Below are 19,866 nucleotides of genomic sequence, written 5' to 3'. Positions count from 1 at the left end.
GAGCCCTCCCATCACTTCACACCCCCGCTATGTCCTGGCATCCACCTCTCCCCTTTCCCTCTTCTGTGCCATGTCTCCCACCCCTCCCCTCCCCCTCCTCTGCTGTCCTGACTTTCGCCCTTCTTACTCCCCTCAGCCCTCCTGATGCCTGCCCCACTCCCCACCCTCTCTGACCCCTGGCACCCGCCCCTTCCCTCGTCCCCCTGTGCTCACCCCTCCTCTAGCCCCACTCTGACCCCCTGGCACCTGCCTCTCCTCAATCCCCTCCCCTGACACCTCCCTCTGCCCACCTGCCCTGCCTCTCACCCCTCTCTGCCCCCTGGTGCTTCTCCCTCCCCTCCTCTGCCCTCCCTGTGCCTGCCCTTCTGCTCAATCCCTCAATCCCCTGGCACCTGCCCTTTCCCTTCCCCCTGCACCCTCCTGCCGCCTGCCCCTTCCCTCCTCCTGCCCCCCAACACCTGACCCTCCTCTTGCCCCTTCCTTTCTGGTGCCCAGTCCCTCCCCACCCTCTGCCCCACTGACCCTGCTCTCCTCTCGCCCCTCTGCCGCCATCCCCCATGCCACCGTCTCCTTATTTCTCACCCCTGCCCCTCCCCTCCCCCTCTGGCTCCGTGACACCTGCCCCCCTCACCACCCCTCCAGTCCCCTGGTGCCAGCTCCTCCTCTGCCCCAAGTCCCAGCTCTGCCCTGGCCCCATCTGCCTGCCTGGTGCAACTCCCTTCCCTCATCCCCCTTTGGGACCTCTGGTCTCAGCCCTTCCCCTCACCTCAGCACTGCCACACCCCTCCCCTCACCCTCTGCTAACCTCTGGGCCCCACCCCACCCTTCATCCTCCCTCTGCCCCCCTGGTGCCCACATCTCCCTGCACACGCCTCTGCCCCCCTAGGTCCTGCTCTTCTCCACACTCCTCTGCCCCCCTTCTGCTCACCTGCTCCCTCACCCTCCATTCTGCCCCTTTGGCACCGATGCCTGTTCATTCGCTCCCCTCCCGCCATGGTTCCACCTCCCCACGCCTCATCATCTCACCCCCTGGCAGCTCACCCGCCCCTTGATTTCCCCTGCCCCATTGGAGCTCCCCCCCATTCCCTCACACCCCTCTGCCCACTGGTGCCTGCCCCTTCCCTTGCTCCCCTGTGCCTCCTGGGGTCTATCCCCTTCTTCTGCCATGGTGCCCACCCCTCCTCTCCACCCCTGCAGCCCCCTTGAACCTGCCCTTCCCTTCACACCCCTGTCCTCCTGGTGCCCCTCCCTTCCCTTATCACCCCATTGCCCTTGTGCCTGCCCCACCCCTATGTCCCTCCCTCCTCCCCCTTTGCTCCTGTCACCTCCTCTCCCCTTTCCTCTCCCAGCATCAGCCTGTCCCTTCCCCTCCCCCGCCTCCCCTGACACCTTCCCACCCGCTCCCCTTTCCCCTCCTGCCCTTTCCCCTCATTGTCTCCTCACAGGCAGAGGTGCCCTGACTCCCCTCAGACAACAACCCCCCCCCCCCCCAGCGATTAACAGGGACACAGGTTAATTTCCCTTTGATCCCAGTGACCAGCCCCTGCCCCCGGCCCTGACTCTGTGGGCTTGGCTACACTTGCAAGTTGCAGCGCTGGTAGAGGCTTTCCAGCGCTGCAATTACACCCTGTCCACACTTGCAGGGCACAACCAGCGCTGCAACTCCCTGGCTGCAGCGCTGGCCGTACACCCAGGTCTGCTTGGGGTATAAGGGTTGCAGCACTGGTTCTGCAGCGCTGGTCATCAAGTGTGGACACTCACCAGCGCTGTTATTGGCCTCCAGGGTATAAGGAGTATCCCAGAATGCTTTTAACTAAATTATTCCCTTTGTTTTGTTATGCAGCCTCTCTTTGTTTTGTTGTCAATTCGGAGCTCCGTGCACCGGGAGCTGCTTCAAACATACCTCCTGTTTGCTGTCATTAATCTGTAACAACTGTCAACAATGAAATGAGATAACCCCTGCAGGGGTTGAGTGTTTGCTTTGCTTGAGAGAAACGGGGGGAGGGGGCAGAGGGGGGAAAGAGTATGTTGGATGCAGGTTGTTTGCAGTTAACAGTAAGGGGGTGGGAAATTTTTCTGATTTTGCACAGTGTCAGTTCCAAAAATCCACTCTCTCTCTCCCCGCCCGGTCCCTGTCACACTGCCCCACACACCCCTCTTTTGAAAAGCACGTTGCTGCCACTTGAATGCTGGGATAGCTGCCCATAATTCATCACTCCCAACAGCGCTGCAAATTCTGCAAATGTGGCCACACTGCAGCGCTGGTAGCTGTGAGTGTGGCCACACACCAGCGCTGGCCCTGCACAGCTGGACGACCAGCGCTGCAACTACCAGCGCTGCAGATTTGTAAGTGTAGCCATACCCTGTGACTCTCTCCCCAGTGGATGTGACTATGGATCCAGACACGGCTCATCCCAAACTCGTCCTGTCTGAGGATCGGAAATGTGTGAGACTCGGAGACACACGCCAGGATCTGCCCGACAACCCTGAGAGATTTGATACTTATGTCTTTGTCCTGGGTGCTGAGGGGTTCGCGGGTGGGAGGCGTTACTGGGAGGTTGAGGTGGGAGACAAGACTGAGTGGATTCTAGGAGTTTGTAGGGAATCTGTGATCAGGAAGGGGCAGGTCACACTCTCACCTGGGAATGGATTCTGGGTCATGTGGCTGAGGGATGGGGGATACGAGGCCCTCACCTCCTCCGCAACCCCCCTCCCCGTGAGCGTCAGGCCCAGCTGGGTGGGGATTTTCCTGGACTATGAGGCGGGCGAGGTCTCGTTTTACAATGTGACTGACAGGTCCCATCTCTTCACTTTCACTGACACCTTCTCCGGGAAGCTCCACCCTTATTTCAGTCCTGGTCTCAACGCTGGGGGTACAAACGCGGCTCCCCTGATAATCTGCCCGGTACCAGCTCAGGCCGGAGGGAATCTCGGTCCCTGACAGTGACCCCGCGGCACAGACTGGCCCCTCCCAGCCCTGCTGCTCTTCCCACCCCCTGTGTTGGGGGCCAGTTACTGCAGCAACTGGACTTCCTGTGATGACCAGACGCTGCCAGTTTCCCTTCTCAACTGGAGGTTCCAGTCGAAAACCGGACACCTGGGAACCCCTAGCCCCCACCTTTCCCGTCCCCTGCCCCAGGGGTAGCAGATGGGGGTGGATGGGATCATTCACTCCGGTCAGAATTTTCTACCCCTGTGAAATCTCAGTGTAAAATATGAAAGAAAAAAGATTATTTTAATTTAGAAAATATTTTTGTAACAAGGTGTAAATACAAAAATATTTTAATTCACATTTCAACAGTATTTCAAAAACAAGCAGATAAATATATTTGTAGAAATGGAATTATTTACATTTGTTTTAATCTTTCCCTCAAATCTATAGTGAAGTTTAACTTTTCTAAATGACATCATTTGTATTTCAATTGTGGAATTTCAAGAAATCCAGAATATTTATCTTCACAAAATAAACTATTAAATTGTCAGACTGGGTTGTTCAGTTACAATGTACATGTGTTATAAATGTAACCCCTCTGCCAGGCTGAAACGATAGCAGCAAGGGCCAGGTTCAATACCTAGGGGTCCCTTCCCCACAACGTAATGCAGACCAGCTCGAGCCCCCACCCAGTGACCTGGGAAAATCTTACACACACCCCTGGGCGCCTCAAGGAGGCAATACTTCCCCTCTCGCAAGCACAGACTCTTGGTGTAGCAGAAAAGGTTTAATTACATAAGATAAACAACAACAAGCATGAAATTTGGAAAATACCTCAACTGGAGTTCATAGGCCAAACCGTGAGCAAAGACCCACCCCAGCAACTTGGGCCGTGTCCTTCTCTCTGGGCCCTTGAGTCCAGCAACCCCCCTAAATCACCCACAGTCCCAAAAGTCCCACAATTCAAAAGTCTCTGACCCGGGTCAGGCAGCCCAGAGTTCAAGAGTCTCTTTGCAGAGGTCCCCCTCCCCAGCCCAGGTAGAAAGGGGCACCTTACGTGGTTCGGGGCCAGCTGCCCTGCCTCTTCGTGGGGTTCTGCTTCCACTAGTCGTCCCCGCAAACAGCTCAGCTCCGCTTACTCTGTGGGCTGCTCCACTCTGCCAGCTGCTCTGGTCCACCAGCCGTCCTCACGAGCTGCTCAGCTCCACTCACCCAGTGGCTGCACAAACTGCTCCACTCTGCTCTGCCAGTATTGCTTCAGGCTCCCCCACTCATCAGCACAGTGCTCTCAGCTCAGCAAGTCCAGCTCTTCAATGATTTCAGCTCCACTCATTAGCACAGTGCTCTCAGCTCAGCAAGTCCAGCTCAGCAAGGCCAGCTCTTCAGTGATTTCAGCTCATAGTAGGGGAGCCCCAGTACCAGTGAATTCAGCTCAGTAACCTGCATCTCGATTCTTAAGGGAATCAAAAGTTAACTCTGACATTCCACAGTGGAGAGAGGCACAGGTGGAACTGGTGCTTCTGGCTCACACAAGGATCCTGCACCACCAAGTACAGATACTGGCCCCCAGCCTCTCTCCTTTCAATGGGTTTTGGAACCCATGTGCCCCATCTAGCAAGCGCTATCCAGCTGACAATGAAACCCCCCATCACAAGACAATGTTGTAGTTCCCCATTTACCCAATCAGGGTGACAACATTTCATTCCTCCTGCCCCAATAACAACGAAATTGGGGCTCCCACAGCTGTGAAAGTAACCATCCCATGCTGCTTTGCGGTATGCTAAGTGGGGTGGGAGTGCCCATGCAAATAACCGAAATACCAATGCAACACTTTCCGCACTCCCCATAATTTACCACCAGATGTCAGGGTGGGGCTCATCCTGACTCTGCTTACATCCTCCCCCCAGCCGAGAATTTGTCGTCCCGATAAATCACATTCCCTACTGTACCAACTTACTGGCCCCCGTCAAACGGCCTCAGATAGCCCACTTTAGCTTCCACAAGCCTGTGTGCTAAATGTATTGGCTCCTCACTAGTCACCTCAGGTGCATCATAAGTTAACCGTTTCACTGGTCTTATTACCCTGTCTCGCCTATTGAGAATCTCTGTTGCTGTGGCAGGGGGGACATCCTCTTGAGTAACGGATGGGGAAGTTTCCTGTGAGTCCCCCTCAGATACTGCTATAGGCCCCTGCATTTCCAGTTCTAACAGTGGAGGGTTGATGGTGCTCAGGACATCCTCCACCTGTATGTCTCCGCTGTCCAATAACCCGGGCGTGACATCATATGGGGGTCCCACCAGTGGCTCAGGGGTATCAGGAATAGGCCTAAATACTTCTGCCATGGGGTTTAGGGTGGAAGAGGAGGTGCTCTCATTTGATTCAGCTGATCGAGACTGAAATCTTGTCTTCATCCCAGGATACACCATGGTTGTGTCTTCCTCCTCAGACTCACTCTCAGATGTGCTGAGTAGGGGTAGGTTAGCTGCAGGGGGCCGCCTGTCCATGTTGGAAGGTGGCTTTGGTACAGCACCTTCATTCTGCCCACTTGCCCTGTTGTGGCCCATCTCATAAGGGCTGCCCACCAATTCCCCCACAGGGAGCAAAAGGTTTCTATGCACAGTCTTTGCCTGCCCTGGACCCTCTTCAGGTTTGATCTTGTAGACCGGCAGATCTCCTAGCTTTTCCATCACCAAGTAAGGTATTGCCTTCCATCTGTCAGCTATCTTGTGTTTGCCAGCAATACCCAAATTTCGCAGCAGGACTCTGTCCCCTGGCTGGAGCTCTTCCAGACGTACTCTAGCATCATATCGATGTTTGGTACGCTCTGCATTCTTCCGAGCTGCAGATGCCGCTAAGTGATAAGCATCCCGCAGCTTTTCTCGTAGGCGGGATACATATTGCTGATGAGTTTCATAGCCATCTCCATCCTCGGATACACCAAAGCACAGGTCTATGGGTAATCTTGGTTCTCGCCCAAACATCAAAAGATACGGGGTGAATCCCGTAGCGTCATTCTTTGTGGCGTTGTAGGCGTGCACCAGAAATGCAACATGTTGGCTCCAGGTTGCTTTCTGTTCTGGCCGCAAAGTCCCCAACATATCTAATAGGGTTCGGTTGAACCTCTCTGGCTGAGGATCACCTTGCGGGTGATAAGGCGTTGTCCTCGACTTTTTAATTCCTGCTATCCTCAGCACCTCCTTCAGAAGGTGACTTTCAAAGTCCCGCCCCTGATCTGAGTGTATCCGGGCTGGGAATCCATAAACTGAGAAATATTTTTCCCACAGTACTCGAGCGACAGTGGTGGCCTTCTGATCACGTGTGGGATATGCCTGCGCATATCGCGTATAATGGTCGGTCACGACTAGAATGTTCCCAATATTCCTCTTGTCTACTTCTAAGGACAAGAAATCAATGCAAACCAGCTCCAGAGGCTTGTTGCTGGTGATGTTTTTCAGATATGCAGCCCTTGTGGGCAGAGTTTTCCTTTGAACACATCGAGAGCAGGTTTCACATTTTCTGCGAACATCTTCAGCCATCCGGGGCCAATAGAACCTACTGCGAATAAGTTCCAGGGTCCTCTCCATTCCTAAATGTCCAAAGTCATCATGCAGGGCCCTCATGGACAGGCCTCTGTACTCTTTCGGCAGCACTAGTTGGGTCCTTTGTTTTTGTAAAGGATCTGTGGTCACGCGGTGTAGCACTCCCTGAATCAGTTTTAGTTTGGTCCATTCTCTCAATAGCAGCTTACCTTCTGGGTTGGGCGGGACAACCGCAGCTGGGCTTCGCCCCTCCCTTTTGGCAAGTAGTGTATCACGGATGTCAGTATCTTGCAGCTGGGCTTCCTGCCAGTCAGCCGCATTGAGCACGGGCAAGGGAGATTGGTCCAATGCAATGTAGTTCACTGAAGCAGAAGGCACGCATTCAGGGGGAAGGCCCAAAGCTTCAGCAACACATCCATGAAGGCTCTCATGGGCCTCTGGCTCTCTGCGACTCATGCTGCAAATAGCTCTCACTCCATCTGTGGGTATCACAGCAACTTCAGGTGTCTGCGGACGTCTGGACAATGCATCTGCATCTACATTGCTTCTCCCGGATCGGTATTGAATGCTGAACTCATAGCTAGCCAAGGCGGCCACCCATCTCTGCCCTGTAGCATCCAACTTAGCACTTGTTAGCACATAAGTCAGGGGGTTGTTGTCTGTCCACACCTGGAACTGAGCACCATACAAGTAGTCTCGAAATTTCTCAGTGATGGCCCATTTCAAAGCCAAGAACTCCAGCTTGTGGATGGGATAGCGAGTTTCACTGTCAGACAGTCCTCGGCTGGCAAAGGCTACAGGTTTGTGGTGGCCTTCCTCATCCTGATACAGTACTGCTCCCAGACCCTCCAAACTGGCATCAGTATGCAGGATAAATGGTTTGCTTGGATCAGCAAAGACTAGGATGGGAGCATGAGTTAGGCGAGTAATGATTTCCCGAAAAGCCCTCTCACATCTTTCATCCCACCGTGGCCCAAATGGTTCGAAGGGGCCATAGTGTCTCTGCACAGGAGGCTTTGGAGGCGTCCTCTTATTCCGGGTCTTAGATTTGTACTTGTTGCACTGGTATCCCCTGGTAAGATCATTCAGAGATTTTACAATTGTGGCATAGTTCTTCACAAATCTGCGGTAGTAGCCACTAAATCCAAGAAAGGTCTTGAGTTCCCTGTAGTTAGTGGGACGTGGCCAGGTAGTGAGTGCTTCTATTTTATCGGGATCAGTACTCACGCCCTCTTGGGACACGATGTGACTGACATACTTTACTGAGGTTTGGCAGAACTGGCATTTGTCAATTGAAAGCTTCAAACCATATGCCTCCAACCTATCGAGCACTTTAAGAAGTCTTTCTTCATGTTCCTCCAAGGTTCTTCCAAACACAATCAGGTCGTCCAAGTAAACTAACACTTGCAGTAAATTCATGTCTCCCACAACTTTCTCCATAAGTCGTTGAAATGTGGCAGGGGCCCCAGAAATCCCTTGGGGCATGCGTTCAAACTGGTAGAACCCTAACGGGCAGATGAAGGCTGTCTTCTCCTTATCCTCTTCTCCCAGAGGGATCTGGTAGTATCCACTCCGAAGATCCAATACAGAGAACCACTGGCTACCTAGCAAACAGTCCAAGGCATCTTGTACTCGAGGCATGGTGTATTGATCAACTGTAGTGCGCCTGTTTAGGGTGCGATAGTCAATACACATCCGGATTTTTCCACTCTTTTTACGAACGACCACAATGGGTGAAGCATAGGGGCTTCGGGACTCTGTAATGATACCAGCTGCGATCAGCTCTTGAAGATGATGGCGCACGTCTTCCATCTCAGAGAGGGCAATCCTCCTAGACCTCTCCCTGAAGGGTCGGGGATCTTGTAGCCTGATGTGGTGTTCCACTCCTTTGGCACATCCCACATCCCACTCATGTAGTGAGAACACCTTGGATCTCTCACAAAGCTTTTTCCTCAGGCGATCTTTCCACTCCTCGGACAGTGGTGAGTCCCCGAAGTCAAACTTTGCAGGATCTATCATTGGAACTTCAGCTTTACACTGCGGTCTCACAATGCTTTCAGGCTCAAAGATGTCTGCAATCTTCTGCCCTGGTTTTACAAACACATCACGGCGTGTTTCATTAGCAACCAGGATAGTCACCTCCTCCTGGGCTTCAGCAGGTAGGGTTATGACTCCACTGAGAACCAGCACTCCCTCTGGGAGCCCTCCCTCGGTTGGCTGCTCTGCCACAGCTAATGTTCCCTTACTACCTTTTAGGCAGGTACTCCTGACAATCACCTCCTTTTCTGACATTGCAGGCACCACCAAAGGGACCGGGCCCGCATACCTCAGTGCTCCTACTGGCAAATCAGGCATCACTTTTCTTGTGTCCTCAATTTTCCTGTAGGCCGCGGCACAGTGTGTGTGTATCACCAAGGTGTTCAGATATTGGTCTCCTGCTTGCTGTCTGCAGTAATCGGCAAGTATCCTAAAGAGGTTGGAGTTGGTCCCTATTAGCACGGACACATCAGAGGCTCCTTTGGGGTCAGGGCATATTAAAGCAGCAGTGTCCACCTCCTGTCTTACCCCAGCAATCTCTTCTGGGAATTCCAGGTGTACTATGACATAGCCCTGATAGGGGTATTCATCCATGCTAAGGCCACACAGGCCAAGTCCTGTCAGGGGCTGTATAGGCAGATGCCCAAGCATCTGCTGGTAGAAAGACTGGAATATGATGGTCACTTGGGATCCTGTGTCAAGTACTGCTCTACATTCTGTTCCTTCAACCTTTACAGTGACCTCCGCTCGGGGTCCTATCAATCCTGGGGGGATTCGGGCCGCATGGTTCCTTCCAGGGGAGCCTCCACATCCGGCAGGCCTAGGCGGCTCCCTTCCCAGGCCCTGGGGCCGTTTCCTGACTTTCCCCAGGAGGTCCTCAGCTTTTGATATACCAGCATGGGATTCTCTGCATTCTGACACCTTGCAGCAATGTGCCCACCCTGGCCACACCAGTAGCAGAAGAAGGATTGTCCTTTCCCTTGCTGACGGGGTGGTGCAGAGGTTCTAAACGTAGTCCTCTGGACCATGGTACCAGAGGGTTCCTTGCACCTCGAAGTCTTTGCTGAATCAAAGGTATCCTCCAGTTCAGTCACTTTCTGTGTCAGTGCCTGCACTTGCTGGATAAGTTCCTCTTGAGGATTCACCATTAGTGCCTTGAGCGTCCGCATGGATGTTGTGCCAGTTGCCTGGTGTTGCTGCACCTCCCAAACCTCGCCAGCTGCCTGCCTCTCTTCTTCCTCTCGGACCTCTTTTATCAGGCGAGAGTAACTTGGTGGATTATCTTGCCGTTCCCTTAATCAAAGGTGGAGAAGGATTGGGTTCTGATACTGAATTCCTCTCACAACCTGAGCCAATCTAGTCCGGTCCATTTGCTCAACTGCTACTGCTCCCCTCATGATGGCTCTCTGTAATAACTTCTCCAACCTCTGGATATAGGCAGAACCCTTCTCTCCCTTTTGTTGCCTTGCATTGAGGAACTTGCAATAAGCATCCTCTGGACCCTCAGTTCTCCCAAAGGCGTGATCCAGGGCCTCCAGGCAGTCCTTCACCTTGACCCCTGGGTTACTGAGCTTTAGGGTGCGAATCACATCTAGGGCTGGCCCCCTGAGACACTCTACTAGTCACCTTCTCTTTTCAGCATCAGGCACCGCCCACTTCTGCAGCATCTCAGTGGTGTGCTCCAGCCAGGGCTCAAATGCTTCCTCCCCAGGTATTGGGGTGGGACCCCCAGAAAACAACCTCAGCTTACGATAGGGGCTTGACTCAGGGTGGGCTGGCATAACTTTCTCTAATGCTCGCCCCAAAGCCTTCACCCACTCATCAGGTGAAGGAGCAGGCTCCTGTTGTGGGGCTTCCGGCTTAAGGCCCAACAGACCCGCCATATCAGCCAAAGTTTTTCCCTCTTTCCCCAAAAAGGCTGACATTTTCTTTAAAAACTCTACATCAGGGGTAGGGGCTGGTGAGGGCTGGCTCCCAGTGGTTATTACCTTCCACTCACCATCTTCCACTGCTATCGAGCCTGGAACCTGTAGAGGGTCCACAGCCGAGGGCAGCTCACACAGTACAGCAAAAGCCCCCTCCTCCCTCACAAACATGCGCCCACGCATTTTGCACTTACGCAGGTACTCAGTGGATGACCTTAAGGTAGGTTCAATTGAGCCCTCAACAACTGCCTCCAGCACCCCCGTTACCAGAACACAGTTCCTGGGGTCAATATTCATCCCCTTGCACCAGTCCTCTAACAAGAGTAGGGCCATTATACAAACTCTAATCTGTTCCCAATACAACAGGTCAAAACAACAAGGTAATTTGCAGTTTTCCCAATTCAATGGATCACTCAAGATGTGCTTGCGAGGGGTACTGACCCAGGATCCCGGACGAGCCCCCAAAAATGTAACCCCTCTGCCAGGCTGAAACGATAGCAGCAAGGGCCAGGTTCAATACCTAGGGGTCCCTTCCCCACAACGTAATGCAGACCAGCTCGAGCCCCCACCCAGTGACCTGGGAAAATCTTACACACACCCCTGGGCGCCTCAAGGAGGCAATACTTCCCCTCTCGCAAGCACAGACTCTTGGTGTAGCAGAAAAGGTTTAATTACATAAGATAAACAACAACAAGCATGAAATTTGGAAAATACCTCAACTGGAGTTCATAGGCCAAACCGTGAGCAAAGACCCACCCCAGCAACTTGGGCCGTGTCCTTCTCTCTGGGCCCTTGAGTCCAGCAACCCCCCTAAATCACCCACAGTCCCAAAAGTCCCACAATTCAAAAGTCTCTGACCCGGGTCAGGCAGCCCAGAGTTCAAGAGTCTCTTTGCAGAGGTCCCCCTCCCCAGCCCAGGTAGAAAGGGGCACCTTACGTGGTTCGGGGCCAGCTGCCCTGCCTCTTCGTGGGGTTCTGCTTCCACTAGTCGTCCCCGCAAACAGCTCAGCTCCGCTTACTCTGTGGGCTGCTCCACTCTGCCAGCTGCTCTGGTCCACCAGCTGTCTTGTGATCCGCTCCAGCCGTCCTCACGAGCTGCTCAGCTCCACTCACCCAGTGGCTGCACAAACTGCTCCACTCTGCTCTGCCAGTATTGCTTCAGGCTCCCCCACTCATCAGCACAGTGCTCTCAGCTCAGCAAGTCCAGCTCTTCAATGATTTCAGCTCCACTCATTAGCACAGTGCTCTCAGCTCAGCAAGTCCAGCTCAGCAAGGCCAGCTCTTCAGTGATTTCAGCTCATAGTAGGGGAGCCCCAGTACCAGTGAATTCAGCTCAGTAACCTGCATCTCGATTCTTAAGGGAATCAAAAGTTAACTCTGACATTCCACAGTGGAGAGAGGCACAGGTGGAACTGGTGCTTCTGGCTCACACAAGGATCCTGCACCACCAAGTACAGATACTGGCCCCCAGCCTCTCTCCTTTCAATGGGTTTTGGAACCCATGTGCCCCATCTAGCAAGCGCTATCCAGCTGACAATGAAATCCCCCATCACAAGACAATTTTTTAGTTCCCCATTTACCCAATCAGGGTGACAACATTTCATTCCTCCTGCCCCAATAACAACGAAATTGGGGCTCCCACAGCTGTGAAAGTAACCATCCCATGCTGCTTTGCGGTATGCTAAGTGGGGTGGGAGTGCCCATGCAAATAACCGAAATACCAATGCAACACTTTCCGCACTCCCCATAATTTACCACCAGATGTCAGGGTGGGGCTCATCCTGACTCTGCTTACATCAACATCACAACTACACACATGTGCAGCTGCTCTCTCTGTTCCCCCTGCCCCCTTTATTATCTTCACTGCTTCTCTCTTGAAGGCAGGGCACATGCACCCACCTCCTGCTCTTCATCTTTGAAAATTAATAGTTGAAAAAATGATAGAATTAATTAAGCAATATATTTAAGTGAACTCAAACAAGATTATAAAATAATCTTTGAACTTCTGTCAGCATTAATTCATGTGATTTTTAACTTTCTAGCTACATAAAATGGGTAATCAAGATATGACCCTTCCTTTCTTTTTCTCACATCAATTATCAAAACACGGTCCCCAACCTCAAATGCTCTCTTCCTATCGATAGAAATCTCTTCTGCAACCTCCAGTTTTTAGTTTATTTTTCTTTAGACATGTTATTTGCAGGCAATGTACTGTCACTGTGCACTATTGATTTCAGTGTACTGCCAGGCTCTTCATGTACTTCGTTCTAAGGACACAACAAATGTATTCCTTTACTCGATCATCACAAATTAACTTAAATGTATTAAAGACGCCGGCACTTGATGACACATAACATGAAATTTGGTGAAACTTTTTGGCAAACCTTTCTTTTTTACCATAAATCAGTTGAAAGGGTGATATTTTTGTTGTCATGTGAGGTTTAGAGTACAAAGAAAATAAAGTTTCTCCAGGAAATTCATCACAATTCCTCTGGGTTCTTTCCACCACCTTCTCTAATGCTCTGTAAAAATAGTGACTGATTGATCTAATTCCTTGAAATTAGCTGTTGAACCTAATTTCTTGAAGATCTAGCTGAGCAGAGTCTGAGAGGAGGCACATCACATGGCATTGCTAGGACTCCTTTTTGTTTTAAACTTGATGCGTCATGAAGATTTTCAATGTAATAATTCAGTTTTGAAGATTTATTCACAATATGCCATTCATGGCAGAGTGCCCTAAACTTACCTTGATTATTTGAAGATAAATACCCTAAAATTATCTTTTAATAGATTCATTTGTGCTTTTTATCCAGTCTACTGGTGTCTAGGTGGCATGGGCTCCTGAAGCTATGTGTTTTTCCTAATTTTTAACACAGGGAAATATTAATCTAAAAATAGATAATTTTTCCTTAAAATTTCCTTCAGAAATATCTGCGTTCCTTTCTCTATTTCTCACTGACTTATGTGTAATTACTGTGGTTTCTTATCCAATCTTATTGTGTTATTACATTGGGAAATATGTTGGCAAATAGGTTAATATACAACATGTTTTTTACTGTCTGACAAGACACAAAAATGTGTTGTTACTCACATTTTACAGCATGAAGCCTCATGAAGCAATTGCAGGCAATGTTCATTTTTAAATTTCTAACTGTGAATGGGCTCCCCCATCAGTTCCTGCAACCCCTGGCTGGCAGACCTCTGTGTGAATGAAGCAGCAGGCAGTCTGCCGGGGAACTTCCACCAAGCGTCTTTATGACTTTTTATGGTGCATCACAACATAGCAGCAGTTACGTGGAGCCCCTTCCTGCTCCAATTGAGAATTTTATACTGCTGCTTTCTTCTCAGCACTGAGCTAGTGACCTCATCAGGCTCCCTACAGCTGCAAGTGATCCCCTCTGCCCTTCCAAACCCAAACTACTCAGTCCCTCCTACTGTAACTGCACCCGGTGCCCTGGGTGCTCTCAGTGACCAGGGTGCTGGCTTCTGAATGGCTCAGTTTGTAGCTGCTAACAGCCCCGTCACACGGCCATGATTGTGTAATTGACCATATCTTGAAAAAGTAAACTTTTACCTCTGATTCAATTCACAACCTAGATCTGCCAGTACCTGCTCTGCACAGCCATGTCGATATATAATTTTACATGTCGTCTTCTCCCCTCATGTGCTCTCATAGTTCTAAGTGGAAATTTTTCTACCTATTTTGAAAAATCATCTGTAGCTGTCAGTAAATACTGGTATCACTTCTGTCATACTGGATATAGTCCGATTAAATCTGCTCCCCGCAATTCCCAGGGTTTAACAACCTATGTGCAAGAACACAGCTTGCCCCGATCCTGCGGCGCAAGGACACGAGATTGAGAGCTGCCCTGATGGTGGAGAAGCGGGTGGCTATTGCAATCTGGAAGAATGCATGACGATTTGATCCCACCACTCACTGCTTCTTTCCTGAGCCCAAAAGTGGCGTCCCACAATGCTGAGCATGTCCGTGAATGCCACAAGCAATCTCGTGTTGTATGTGTTACTCGAGTTGATATCATCAGAGTCCTTACTGTCAGTTTGGATCTTAGGAATAACTCGACTGCCAAACGTGAAGTGCTGGCAAGACTCGTCAGCATTTTCCTCAGCAGTTCGGGCTCCATTCCCGCAGACCAAAAGGGAAGACAGAGCGTGCAGTACAAAAAACATTTAAAGATGGCGCTGAATATGGATGGAAGCACAGGGATTGCTGGGATGCTAATTGATGCATCATGGGGCATTGGGACAGGACCCAGAATGCCCTGCACCCCCACCCCCTTCCCACAAGCCGCAGCTCCAGAATGGGAAGAGGTGTTCTGTGGGATAGCTGCCCATATGCACTGCTCCCAATGCCGCTGCAAGTGCCACAAATGTGGCCACGCCAGTGCGCTTGCAGCTGTCAGTGTGGACAGACTGTGGTCTCCGAAGGCTGGTTAAACTCAAAGCGCTCTACATTTGCAAGTGTAGCCATGCCCTTAGGAACACCTGTACCCACCCTGTCTCCTTTTTACAGGGATTTGCCATCTCTACGTAGCAAGTGAGGTTCAGTTGAGGGTGACTCACCTCAGTCAGGGCAGGCTAAGCACAGCTCTGCTGCCCTTTGCTAATGAAATAGGGCTAATGACATTCCATTACCCCACATTCAACACTGGAGTATCGTGTACCCCCCTCACCAGTCAAAAGTGATCATTTTGGCAGAGCAGTTCCCTCTGCTGTGCACCTAGGCATAGTGGGCATATATAAAACACGGTCTGTCCCTAAAGTCTTTCCCCCAGCTCAGCACAAGATGTCAGGGAGAGCTCATTCCAACCCTGCATATGGATTTTCTAGTGTCGATCAGGCCTCAGCAGTGTGATCTTGGTGCATGTTCCCAGCATGTCTGTTCTTAGCTCCCAGGGATTCTCCAGCTGCTGGCTCACCTGGGGGCAGAGAGAGGGGCTCAGATCTCTGTAGAGGGACAAGACTCCTCACATCCCAGCTCACATGAGGGGACTGGAGAGAGGCTCAGACACCCCAGGAAGGGTTGGCCCCACCAGCTCTTGGCTCTCAGGGAGAGGGGACTGGATTGATAACACCTAGAAGGGCAGGGCCCCCCACATCTCGGTAAATATATGGGAGGCAGAGAGAAGGTCTCCTGGACAACAGAGGGTTTGGGCCCCCAGATGCTAACACATGCATAAGAAGCACTGAGAGGGACTCGGACAACCCCAGAGGGACAGGGCCCCTGTGTGTCCTGGCATAAGTACAGGGGGCAGGGAAAGGGCTCAGATTCCTCGAGAAGTGCAACCCCTGCCCCCCACCAAAATGTTTATTAATAGAGATAAGTAGAAAATTCCACATTTAGGAACAAGCGACGTGGACCATACCAACAGAATGGGGGGGCTGTATCCTGGAAAGCAATGACTCTGGAAAGGATTTAGGGGTCACAGTGACTCTAATGGGTTATTCCTGATTTACACCAGAGTCCAGTGTGTTTTCCTGTCCCTGCCCCATGGTGTGTGACTCTGGCTCTCCATTAGTTGTGTGTGGCTTGGAGTTTGCTGTTCCTGCCGCTGGTCTCCCAGGCTCGGAGCAGGTCCCTGGCTCCTGCCTGACCTCCCTCAGCCACAGCCCCCCTGGTGGCCCTTGAGGCTGCACCAGGCCTGAGACATTTACGTAGAGCACTTGCTCCAGGGAGATACTGATCTTTCCTGTGGAGCCAGGGGTTGTGTTACAAACTGCTCCCTGTCACAAGTTCCAGCTGGTAGCAGTTACTGACACCCCGCTGGGGTTTTTCCCTGCACTATCGCAATTACCTACATCCACAGTTCCCCATGGGTGAAAGGTGGAATCTCCGCCAGATGGAAGCACTCCCAGCACAATGAGCTACAACAGTGAAATTGGTTTTAAATCTGGGCACAAAACACATTCTAATGGAATATACTTTTTTAAATTAGAAAAATCTTGTTTTCATTTGTGTCCAAATTTAAAATAGACATTTCACAGGTGTAGCAAATTGTGACAGGAGAGGCTGCCATCCACCCATTTCAAATAGCTACCCATGGAACAGGTGCGGGTGGCAAGGTGTGACGGGGACCCGCTTCTGTCACAAATTACTTCCCCTGGACCACAAGATGGGCAACCCGGGAAATCAGTCAGCATTGAAATCACATGATCACAAGGAATAAACTTGTGCTATTACAAAAAAACAAAACTTCAATATTAAAGATACTAAATGACAGAGGAAACGTTATCAGAGCAACAAAAATAACACATTTAAAAGTAAATAATTAATTTGAATGAAACTACATTCACAGTGTGTGACATGAACCAGATTTAGGCAACCAGAACAGCAGATAAGACAAACATATGAACAGCTCTGAGGACATATGTAGACATGTCCCCTGTATGGAAACTGACAAGGAATTTTACAAATCCCAAAAACAAAATTCTGACTTTTTTTAAGGTGGAGTGTGTGTGTTTGTGCATGAGTGTGGGGGGGAGCTCCCATGGGAATCATCTTATTGGTCTGTGGGGGAGGGCTCTTGCAATGACTGATGGCTGCTGGGCAGAGGGGGCAGTAGCAGGTTATGCTGGGGGAAGGGGCAGGGGATGCTGTGCAGAGGAGACAGGGGGCTCTGTGCAGAGGTTGCAGGGGGCACTGGGCAGAAGGGGCAGGGGCATACGGTGATGGATGGAGGGGCCAGGGTGCTGGGCAGAGGGGGATGTTGCAGGGGGTCTCTGGTTGGGATTGTCAATCTGCACTGAACAGCAGGGGAATGGCCCCATCCAGAGCCGGCTCTAGGCATGTGCTTGGGGTGCCATTTTCCAAGGGGTGGCATTCCAGTCCCCTCCCCCCCCCCCTTTTTTTTTTTTTGCTTGGCGCAAAAAGCCGGGAGCCGACCCTGAACCAGGATGTTCCCTGTCAGCTGAGGCTTGCAGGCTGAGCTGGAACTGACACTGCAGTTCTGCCTTCAGTAGCTGGATGGTGCTCACGGCAGCCTGAGCTGCACAGGCTGGACTGCAGTTCAGGCGGCCCTGCCGCTGCAGAGCCCGAGCATCATCCCCTGGAGCTGAGCCCGGGCTGCAGCGGCGAGAGGGGCTCAGCTCCGGGGGATGATGCTCGGCTCGGGCTCCCCAGCGGCAGCGCAGCCTGAACTGCAGCCCAGCCTGTGGGTGAGGAGCTGGGGAGGGAGGGAAGTGGGGCCCGGGATGCAGGGGGGGGAGGGGTCCTGCTGGCGCTGCCGCTCTGCACAGAGTCTCCCCAGGGTGGCGCAGTGTTTCCCCACCCGAGTGGGCTGTGCAGGGCGCTGCCGGGTTGGGCAGGGGGCGCAGATCCCAGCTCGCGCTGACAGGGCGAGTGGCTGGGCAGCTCGAGCTGCCAGGGAGCTGCCCCCTCCTGCCCCTGGACCCAGCCTGCTGCACACCTCCCCCACCTCAGCCCCGCGCTGCCTGCCCTGGGTGGGGAGAGGCAGAGCCCAGCTCTGAGCGGGGCAGCGGATACTGCCCCTCCAGGGGACCCCCGCGGCTCGGCCACCTGGGAGTCAGTGTCTGTCCTCTGGCTCTGCCTGCACATGGCTGGGGAAGCAGCTGTTAGCGCCTGCCCCTCTCAGCCCTTGCACCCCCCATCCTGCTCCCAGCCTCTTCACTTGTACCTCCCCCATCGCTGCTTCCCCTTGTACTCTCCCTTCACCCGCATCTCTCCACTTGTACCCAGGGCCGGTGCAAGGATGTTTCGTGCTCTAGGCAAAACTTCCACCTTGCTCCCTCCCCCATCCCTGAGCCCCCACCCTGAGGTGCCCCCCACCACGTCAGCTCCCGCCCTGAGGTACGTCCCCTGCAGCAGCTCCCCATCCCCCACCCTCTGCCCTGAGGTTCCCCCCCCACCCCAGCTCACCCCTGCTCCGTGCACGAGCACCTCGAGCACGCCGTCGCTGCTTCACTTCTCCCGCCTCCCAGGCATGCAGTGCCTAAGCTGATTGGTGCCACAAGCCTGGGAGGCGGGAGAAGTGAAGCAACAACGGCGTGCTCGGGGAGGAGGCGGGGCAGGAGTGAGAATGCTTTGGAGCAGCCATTAACAGATTAGAAAACTGTTTTCAGATCCCCTCTCAGTCTTCTTTTCTCAGGACTAAACATGTCTCGTTTTTTTAATCTTTCCTCAGACATCAGGTTTTCTAAACCTTTGATCACTTTTTGTTGCTCACCTCTGGACTCATCTTTCCTAAAGAGGGGCATCCAGAATTGCTCACACTACTCTAGCTGAGGCCTCAGTGCAGGACAATTACATCCCATGTCTTACACAGAACACTCCTGTTAATACTTCCCAGACTGATATTATCCTTTTTCACAGTTGCATGACATTGTTGACTCATATTAGATTTGTGATCTACTATGACCCCCAGATCCTTTGCAGCAGTACTACTTCCTAGCCAGTTATTCCCCATTTTGTAGTTGTGTATTTGATTTGTCCTTCCTAAATTAAATACTTTGCACTCGTCTTAATTGAATTTCATTTCATTGAACTCAGACCAATTCTCAGCCTTGGTGTCTTACAAACTGAACCTGCAGAGGAAGCAAAGGTTCAGCTGTAGTCAGAGCATGAGCCGCAGAGCTATAAATTCTCTTTCAGACGTGCCACATCCTGTGCAAGGGCTTCAGAAACAAACTAAACAATTCTACAGTTAAAAACAACCACCCCAAATCCCCTTGGAACTATGCACTTATCGTGCAAAGCCACTGTAACTGGCAGAGAGTATCTGGAAGAGCTGGAGATCAGTGACACAGACAGTCATTGCAGCCAAGTGCAATGAGACCTTCAGCCTTGATACTTTCAGGGAGAACCCAGGCCCCATTTAAGTCAGCGACAGAATTCCCATTTGCCCTCAGTACTGTGTTGCAATAGGCGACTGGAGGGGAGGTGTTGGCTTATCCCAGTGGTGATCCCAATGCATCTCAGGAAGGGCCTTGCCACAAGCATCCCACTGTCTGTTTGTTCTGGTTTTGTACAGCACCTAGCGCAATGAGGCCCTGGTCTATGAGTGGGATCCCTAGGCACTACTGTAAAAATGTTACTTCTCCTCTTCCCCTCCTCACAGTCTGTGCACCTCAGCTTCACTCCATACCTCCCCTCCTCCCTTCTGCCTCTGCACCTTATCTCTGGGCAATCTCATTAAAAAACATGGCTTTCATTATCATCTTTATGCTGACAACTCCTAGATCAGCCTATCCACTCTGCACCTCTTTCTGTCAGTCCAAACTAAAACCTCTAGTCTGTCTTGCTGTCTCTGTCCTCACTGGTATCCCACCATCAGCTTAAAACAGGGCCTGCCCCTGGGACAGCCCCAGGCTCTGCCGACACCAGCTACGGAGCCTGCAGCTGAGAGGGAGACCCGGGGAAAGGGCTGGGGCTGGGCAGGAAAGTGACTCTGCACCAAC

At 51.8% G+C, this 19,866-nt stretch overlaps 1 protein-coding gene across 1 annotated transcript; it reads left to right on the top strand.

Moving 5' to 3' along the window:
• Positions 1–2,377: 2,377 nt before the first annotated feature.
• Positions 2,378–3,039, top strand: LOC123346684 (erythroid membrane-associated protein-like; the record flags this gene model as incomplete). The annotated part of the gene is made up of 2 exons (XM_044984159.1): positions 2,378–2,905; positions 3,013–3,039. Coding segments are annotated over 2 exons (555 nt in total), but the record flags the coding sequence as incomplete, so codon positions are not given.
• Positions 3,040–19,866: the final 16,827 nt, after the last annotated feature.

The sequence above is a fragment of the Mauremys mutica genome, chromosome 12 (genome assembly GCF_020497125.1).
Source record: "Mauremys mutica isolate MM-2020 ecotype Southern chromosome 12, ASM2049712v1, whole genome shotgun sequence".
In the NCBI taxonomy this organism is placed as follows: Eukaryota; Metazoa; Chordata; order Testudines; family Geoemydidae; genus Mauremys; species Mauremys mutica.
Note: the sequence above shows the minus strand (reverse complement) of the source record. Positions and strands in the feature narration are given on the sequence as shown.